Raw genomic sequence first — 8,854 nt, 5'->3', positions numbered from 1 at the left:
TCTGCCCCGTGCGCCGGGAGCTCTACTCGCAGTGCTTCGGTCAGTGCCCAGCCAGCAAAGGCAAAAAGCATTGCTCCTCGCCCTCTCCCCGCGGGCCGGGGCTCCCAAAGACGTGTCCCCGGCAGCGCTGCTCTTTCCAGAGGGTTTAACACAGGGCAGGGCTGCGGGTGCTGGCAAGGGAGGCTCTGCGGGGCAAGGGTGCTCTGCCAGCAACCGCACCGCACTTGCCCTCCTTGTAGGCCTCCACCTCTCAGTGCTCTGCAGATCAGACTGGCGTGGCCGTTAACGCCTGCCTAAGCTGTCAGCTCTTACACGGAGCATTTTACACCGTCTGACACGCAAAAGACATGTTGTAAAGGTATGCTTACACATACATAACAGTAAAAGATGCAAAGAAGCTTAAAATTCTCTTACTTGTACTTGACCCCAACAGTTAATTTAAAAAACTTAAAACACTGTATAACTGTTAAGCACTCCTACACTCTCTGATGACATGGTGTAAGAGATTTCATTGGTTTGAGCACAATTCTTCTGGAGGCTCTTAACTCTCCTGGAGGCTTCCTGATAACTGCAAAAAATGATTACAAACTTTTTGGTATTTGCTGTTACAGCTTTAGTGGATGAGTATCACTGCTCTTACCATAGGTTCTGCACCACCACTCTGCTTTTATTTGCTAGCACTTGATGCTATAGCTGTAATGTAACAAAAAGAATAATTGTGACTATCTCTAGTTTGTGGTGAGACAGAGGTAGATACCTATCATCTCTAGGGAAAAGACAAGCAGCTCTGGACCCAGTGTGTATCCAGCATTCCCAGATAAATGTGCAGTAGCTACTCTAACTAGATTGTTGTACCCTTTCTTTAAAGATGAATTGATCCGTGAAACTACAATTAACTGTGCAGAGCGAGGACTGTTGCTGCTTCGAGTCAGGGATGAAATCCAAATGACAATTGCTGCTTATCAGACGTTGTACGAGAGCAGTGTTGCGTTTGGCATGCGGAAGGCACTACAAGCTGAGCAAGGCAAATCTGACATGGAAAAAAGAGTAAGTTGGGCTGCTAACGCCATAATGTAGTTTTCTGCACATGATAGAGCATAAGGATATTACATACAAAATTTTATACAAAACCAGTTATGTCTATTTCCACTGGATGGCAGTAAAGATCATCAAAATACTTGTCCTACTGTCTTCCTAGGGCTTAATTGCACTTCATGAATTATCTGCTATTATATCTGGAACACTTTAAAGACTGTACAACATAAAACTTTGTCCCATCTCAATTGAAAATTATTAACGAACAAAAACTTGAGAGATCTATACTCTTTTCCAAGATTGCAGAGCTAGAAGAGGAAAAGCGGGAGTTGGAAAGACAAGTGAATGAACAGACAGCTAAATGTGAAGCTATTGAAAAACGTGAAAATGAAAGGCGACAAATAGAAGAGAAGAAACACGCTGAAGAGGTTCAGTTCCTGAAACGAACGAATCAACAGCTGAAGGTTAGTAAAAAAAGGCAATTCCAAATAGTAATGGTAAAACTTCTCATTTTGTAATTAGATATAATTTCTCCTTACAGTTTTAGAAGTGTTACATTTATGACATATTTGTATTAATGTTCCGCTTTCTTTAAATTCTCAATGAAACAGGAAAATAGTGCTTTGCATTCTCTACTTCCTTGCTCAGCCAGTAATTGGTCATTATTAGTAAACCTGATGATGCAAACAGCAGGTCAGATTAACTGAATTTTAGTCATACACACATTTTGCCAGGAAGAGATCAGAATTTGTTCAGAAAATGATAAATTGTTATAGAGAGCTGGAGAAGAGCAGATGCATGCAGCTGAACTCCAAATGCAGAGGCTTCAAACTTGACTGATACCCCAGCAATCTATTTCTGCATAACTTGATTGTAAGGTTACAATAGTTAGCACCTCTTCTCAACTACAAAATAGAAAATCTAGCGAAGGCAAATTAAGATGTTTTGTTTCTTTGCTGCTGGCCATTACAGTTGACTCCCTGATAACAAGACACACCATTTAATATTAAATATTACCTAATAAGAACAATTGTGCAGTTATGCAGTAGGGAGTGCATAATTACAGGAGTAATTTTGTGCATGCTGCTTTGGTGAAAACAAAGCTGCTTTGCTGTTGAAAGGAAAAAATCCCACATCTCTCAAGTAAAGAAAAAATAAAAAATAAACAGTGTTAAATGCTTCTGGCTACAGCTAAAAACCTTTCCTTTACACTGAGCTGCTTTCCTTATCTTCACTGTTCCTACAGTTTCTCCTTTCTAACCCAGTAACGTCTTCAGGCCATCTTGAAATGTTTTAGGGCACAAAACGGAGTAACTGTTAGATCAAATATGTTTTTGTGTTTCTTCCTTGAAGTACAAGGGTTCTAACAGCTGTGTGTATACCACTGTTGTAGTTTATTTTGATGGCAGCTCTAGGAAGAGGACAATCTAGGAGTCCTGGAAGCTTCGTGCTCTACACGCTCCCTAAGCATAGGTAGCTCTTCGATCAATCTACTAATTGGGCGTCAAGTTGTCTCAGGAACTGAAAAACTTGCTGTTCCCAGCTACTTTTGTCCCAGAGTCAGAGTTTGTGTTCCAAACGCTAGAGAGCCAAGTATTTAATTTAGCTAACACAGTCCAGCCTGAAATGAGAGAATTCAGACCACTGTTTCAACAGCTTTCATTTAATTTCCTCTTCAATGCTTTACATTATAAAGTGAGTCTTTCATTGTATGGAACCAAGGCCAGCTCTTTTCTTCTCAGAATGCAACAAGTGTGTATGCCAAGAATGAAAAGCTAATTTATAAAACATGTAGTAGGGAATGGAATGGCTAGGGAAAAAAACCCTGGCCTGCTTCTCTTGAAGTATTGCAGCATCCCTCAGCTCCTCGCTTTGAATATCTAACAGACAATTTATCACTTTACAGCAACGCGGTTTTATTTTTTAGGTTGAATCTAATTTGACTTACTGTCTTATTTGTTTTTCAGGCCCAACTTGAAAGCATCGTTGCACCAAATAAGTAGATTTTTTTGTGGTCCTCCAGGCAGTGCTCAGAAGAGCTGTCAGAGCAATAAGTTTGCAATTAGTGACAAAGATTTGTCTTCATGAAACAACCTCGAATTTTCACTTACCGGTAACTGAAAGCAGCGTAATTGTATTGTTTCTTTTTCTCTTGAAGAGTTGAAATTCAGGAGCTTCATTAATTACTGCACCCTCTTTCAATGCAGTCTCAGCATTCAGCTCCTTGACTAGTGAACCTGTCGGGGACTTGTCTGTTGGTAATATGCTAGGTGACCTTCAAAGCAATAAACTAATAAACGTTTTTATATGCAAGCATCTCTGTAATATTATTACTTTAAAAATGTTACAGAAAATTCAGAAATAATATATGAAGTTATCTACAATAAATATAAGTCACATTCACTAAGAATCAAATTGCAGGTAATTCTTGAATAGGTCTTTGGAGGGTATTTCCTTGAGTACGTGCAAGTTGGTGTTAATTGTACATCAAAATCCCTTGTCAGAACTGTTAGTAGTAACCTGGGATGAGCAATACCAAAGCTCTCTACGTGGTTATTTCTGATGAAACAAGAGGAAACGGCCTCAAGTTGCACCACGGGAGGTTTAGATTGGATATTAGGAAAAATTTCTTCACCGAAAGGGTTGTCAAGCATTGGAACAGGCTGCCCAGGAAAGTGGTTGAGTCACCATCCCTGGAGGTATTTAAAAGACGTGTAGATGTGGTGCCTGGGGACATGGTTTAGTGGTGGACTTGGCAGTGCTGGGTTAATGGTTGGACTCTGTGATCTCAATGGTCCTTTCCAAGCTAAATGATTCTGTGATAGGGGTATGATACCATTCCAAGCATCATTGCTCAGTGGAAGCAAATGAAATCTTTACTTGAGGTACCTGCGTAACTAGCTGGCTATACTCAGCAAGCAGACATGGGAAAGATAATTCACTGTAGTCATATGAAAAACTTCATAAAGCTAGTTTCCAGAAAGAAAAAATAAACCACCACCACTGAATAAGACTTCAGGATATGTTTTGCCAATGCAGTGTTTACTGGCCTTAGATGGTGATGTGGAAATACCATGATCTCCAACTGCATAAAGAACTTTCAGATGATGCAGAAACAAAGAGTGAGATGCTACTCCTGGGAACAAGAAAGACAAGTCAAACTAGGCTTTGAATGGGAACTGCAAGTTTTATATTAAAAAAGCCACTGCATACTAGAGCTGTTTTATGTAAAATTTAATAGAATAAGCAGTTATTGCTTATGTTTGTATTTTTTGTGCTTTGATCTTTGTCCCTCCAAGCCAGTTTTTTTCTTGTTCTTATTCTTATTTTTCACGTTGTGAGTTTCATAATACCGGACTCCAACTTTCTTGGACCGCTGCTGCCTCTCAGCTCGTCTTCTCTGTAAATACACACAAAACACATTAGCAAATCCACAGTATCCATAGCCTGAATTTGTTTGCATTCTTTCAAATGTTGTTCACTTTGCATTCCATAAGTCTTACGTAAAATAAATAATTTCAAACAAAACATTACTGATGTGAATATATGGACATCTATATGGAATCCACGCACCCATGCTCTTAAAATGTTACAAAGGAAGATACGCTTTAATCTTTACAAAAGTAGTAAACAAGATACAAGAAGCAACCTGATGTGCACAGTCACCCAAGAGGTCTTTAACAGAAGATGTGACAGAACATTCATAAACAGAATTCAGTCTTCTGCTCCCCTCTGACAGTCCTAACAGTCCACAGCAACGCTCCAAAAAGCCCTCGCTGTGCAAGTTGCTTACAGATCACTTTCAAAGTCCTACAGACAGACTATTTGACTTGGTATTTAAGTTATTCTAGAAAAATTGTTCAGACTTGACCAACATGAACAGAAAATAGCAGCAGCAGCTCTCTTTGAAGACAGAATAGTACTGCCCATCTAGTTCCAAATTCTCCCCATCTCCCAGCATTTAAACCCCTGCTCTCTTAACAACATCAGTGGGCAAGCTAATGCTGAAAGCAGAACAGTTATCGCAAAGGATTCTCCCCTTAATACTCTCTCTGTCATGGTTACCTGCTGGACCCTTTTATGGGTCCATGCTCAGCTGGAACATGCTAATGTCACATCTCACATCAGCAGCAAGTCACCCCGTCTTCACATGTCCCCTACCTCAGCTACAGTCCCTGTGCTCTCTCCCTCTCACTAGCACCCAGTCTCAAAGCTTTTAAGTGACAATGGGCAATCTATATATAAAAAAAGCCAGCTCTATTACTCTGCTCATTTGTTTTACTATAAGAAATCACACTTACTTCTTTGGATGTAAGTTTCTTGCAAGGCTGTTTACCCAAATGGTCATCATCATCATCATCATCTTCTTCTGCTTTCCTTTTTCTTTTCTTCTCTGTGCTGCCTGCAAACAGCAGAGATCACTATTCGGGCATCTTCCAAAACACCGATCTGTTTGCAGAACTTAAGACTGGGGTCACCATCCCATCTACTTCAGCAAAGCATTCCTTTGGTTGTATTTTAATAGTTTCTACCAAAACAACATGCATGTTCCATACCAGAGAATCCCTTGCTATTACTATGAAAACTGCTCTTGAGAAGCATAAAGCCTCATGCAAGTCCAGAAGAATTTCATAGGCTTGTCAGAAAAGGGTTCTCCCACATGATTTTGCCCTTAATCAAACTTACTGTGGAAACTGAAGCCACAGACTCTTGAAGTCACCACAGTAAAACCTATAGCCTGAAGTAGCTCTGTGCTTTTATAATGTCGTAAAACCCTTCCACTCCCTTCTGTGTAATATTACACTCTGTGGAGCAGAAGTTGCTCAGACTGCAATCTGCCCATAGCACCATTCTTTTGGAAATACAACATTTGCCTTCACTTTACCCTCACTCTAGCAGAGGGACATCTTACTATACAGACAGGTGTTCTACAGAAAGGCTACAGCAAGGCCATCAGGCAGCCCTTAGGAATAGCCCTTAGCTATGGAAGTATTTAAATAGCATTAGGGGAAAAAGAACTTGCGATCAGGAGCTAACGAATGCTTCTCCCCCTAATCCCTCTCTTCTCTCGCTTATGGGATTTCCAAACATAGATTAAGAACATCGACTAATCTTATTTTACCTCTGTCTTCAGTTTCTTTGGGTTCTTCAGACTTCTGCATGGATTTTGCAAACACTTTTTCACTCAGCTGCTTAGGGATTCTACAAAAGATAAAATAAGCAATAAAAGAATGTTGTAACACAAAATGTAGCCGTCTCCGAGAAGTGATCAGTCTCCAATAGATCCCAGCAGCCTGTCAGCAGCAAAGCCACAGCCTTTCCACCTAAAAAACATATTAGAGTAATCCTGTCTCTGGAGTTACTGGGCTTGTGTGCTCCACAAAGGGACAAAATGTAACACTTAACCTTGAAATCTTAGTCCTCGCAAAGCTGGTGGATGAGCTTTGCTAAAACTAGGCCTGCTATATGAGCTAGGATACTCTTGTACATGCATGGAGACCCAGTTGGCATATCCAGGTAGGACATTAGCCTTGGTATTGCTCAAGAACGAACCCAACATCAAGGAGAGATGTAATATTGCTACCCAAAATACCAACAAATTTCTAATCCATAGCTTTCCAAAAGTGAGAACATTTTTAGTTATGCTGGTAAATAGGACTTCTTGGAATAATCTTTCAAAACCAAACTGCTGCATAGCCAAAGTTCAAACATTTATGGCTAAACTAGATAAGCTGTGGCAACTTGGGTGTGGCAACACAGCGGAACCAGTCAAGCAAATCATGGAGTGAAACTACAGCAGAACCACATTAACCCTTTCCCCGCCTGCAAAATATTTGAGTCACTGAACAGATTCAGATACCTTATTGCTGAGAATCTCTTGGCTTTGGCTTTATCCAGAAATTTTTTGTATTTTGCAATCTTCTCCTCCAAAGCCTTAAGAACTGCCTTAGAGCTCTCCCTGGCACCTGGTACAGCCAACTGAGATTCCTCCTCTGCTGAATCTTGATGTCGCTCATTTTCCTCTTTCTCCTCTTCCTGCTCCTCCTCTCCAGAAGAATCACTCTCTGTTTCATCAAAGCCTGGCACATCTACAGGAACCAGGTCTTCTTCTGAGAACTGAGGTGCCACATTAATCCTCCCAAAGTTCTGCCGAACATGTGACATGAGTTGCTTAATTTCAGTGTCTGTATTATTCTTCTCTTCTGCTGGCTCCACACTTGATGCTACCAACTCGGAGATTTTCTCCTCATTGTTATTTTGGCTTGATGTCATAGCTACTTCCAAAGCAGGAGGCTACAAGAAAGAATGTAATGGATATATCATCTAAGAAGTCTACTCCATCTTCTCTGAGAGCAATTTCCATTTTATCTCTTTGGAAAAAGTTTAAGATGACAGGCTAACGATGCGACAATTACTGACATTCTGGTAGTCAGATGATTGTAAAATGGCTCAGACATCTCTGTGAAGAGCATTGCTACCTGCTCCTCACCAAATTCAAGTGAAAGTCACCTGAATCACCAGACTTGGGCAGAGCCCAAGACGTGCACTGCCCAAGTTACATGGCGCTCTGGGAAAAACAACAGTGAATACCATTAGGAAAAGCAAATAATATGTGAGAAGAGGCACAAGCATCACATTCTCACCTGAGGATCTGTTTCTGCATTCGGTGGCTTCACAAAGAATGGAATTCTGCCTCTCTGCCAGTCATTGAGAACCATCTTGCTCACGGTTTGCATGTCAGGCTCACCACCCTAAAAGAACCCAGTAACAATTTATGTCCACATTTGCACAGCATACCACCTTTCTATTACCTGTAAGCAACAAAACTTTCATATTTTCTGTGTTCAGTAACAGGCAACATGCTCTTCCAGCCCGCAAACGCAGAAAATTGTCACACCTTCAGCAGTTTTCCAGTCCTAGAAGCAAGTTTCTCAAGGAAGTCTTCTGTATCCTTCCAGGAATCAATTTTGTACGTCTTTCTGATGTACTCTGGTTTGGCTCTGTCCAGCACGGCACTAATATGATCTTCAGGGCTCTTAATCTTTTCAACTTGAACCTGAAAATGAATGGTAGAATATCAACCCTTTGGAAAGTGTGCATTCACTTCTTTGAACCCATCATGTTAACAACAGCAAATATTTTTGCAGCATGTAGTGCAGATACATACCACACCCTTCAGCACAATGTCTGTTTCTGTGTCTCCAGATGGATAAACTACACCTGGGCAGTCAATGAGAAAAATCCGCCGCATCAAGGTTATGTATTGCCACACCTGAAAGAGATCAGTAGTTCCCCATGTTACCTCCTTCCACAAGACAGCCCTCTGTTCTGCTTTTTAAACGCACAGTTCTAATACACAGGAGTAATTCTAGGAACTTGGTATTAACACGCAGAAACAGAATATAACTTGGCATTTTTGTTAGCTAGCCAAGACGTATTGCACCTTGCTCCTTCTGTATCAGCCAATGCTATCCCTAAGGTTTTGTATCAAACTACTCACTCACAGGACCAAGGAGAAGAAACAACAATCACAACAAACTCCAATATTCTGTGGTTTTCCTCTTCCATGATCCTTAACTTTAGTGATATTTAGGAGTAAAATGAACAGGCTAGCAAAAAAGATTCCTGTAACTTTGTCTTCTTGTTTACTGTCACATTCTTGAAGAACAGAGTTAGAAAACCAGCACTAACAGAGCCTGATGGCACAAATATACCTGATGGCACAAATATACCCAATCATTTGATTCGGGAAAGCGCAGACACTGAGTCAGGGCAGCTAAGCATTCAGATCATAGCGCTACAGTACAGGTGGAGTGGG

General features: G+C 40.8%; 2 protein-coding genes across 2 annotated transcripts in view; one reads left to right on the top strand and one right to left on the bottom strand.

The window, feature by feature from the left end:
* Nucleotides 1-5: 5 nt before the first annotated feature.
* DNALI1 (dynein, axonemal, light intermediate chain 1) lies at nt 6-3,038 on the top strand (the record flags this gene model as incomplete). Its single annotated transcript, XM_009573243.1, has 4 exons — nt 6-39; nt 869-1,047; nt 1,335-1,499; nt 3,003-3,038. Coding segments are annotated over 4 exons (414 nt in total), but the record flags the coding sequence as incomplete, so codon positions are not given.
* Nucleotides 3,039-4,205: 1,167 nt separating this feature from the next.
* Nucleotides 4,206-8,854, bottom strand: part of GNL2 (guanine nucleotide binding protein-like 2 (nucleolar)) — a gene marked incomplete at its 5' end in the record, with an annotated part of 10,471 nt that continues 5,822 nt past the window's right edge. Inside the window, 7 exons of the mRNA XM_009573242.1 lie at nt 4,206-4,435; nt 5,337-5,437; nt 6,158-6,237; nt 6,896-7,329; nt 7,680-7,787; nt 7,934-8,092; nt 8,204-8,308. Of these exons, the coding sequence (XP_009571537.1) occupies nt 4,286-4,435; nt 5,337-5,437; nt 6,158-6,237; nt 6,896-7,329; nt 7,680-7,787; nt 7,934-8,092; nt 8,204-8,308 (1,137 nt within the window). The remainder of the gene's footprint in view (nt 4,436-5,336; nt 5,438-6,157; nt 6,238-6,895; nt 7,330-7,679; nt 7,788-7,933; nt 8,093-8,203; nt 8,309-8,854) is intronic.

Source organism: Fulmarus glacialis, unplaced genomic scaffold, assembly GCF_000690835.1.
Source record: "Fulmarus glacialis isolate BGI_N327 unplaced genomic scaffold, ASM69083v1 scaffold49332, whole genome shotgun sequence".
Classification (NCBI taxonomy): domain Eukaryota; kingdom Metazoa; phylum Chordata; class Aves; order Procellariiformes; family Procellariidae; genus Fulmarus; species Fulmarus glacialis.
The sequence above is the reverse complement of the archived record's forward strand: the minus strand, read 5'-3'. Positions and strand labels throughout refer to the sequence as shown.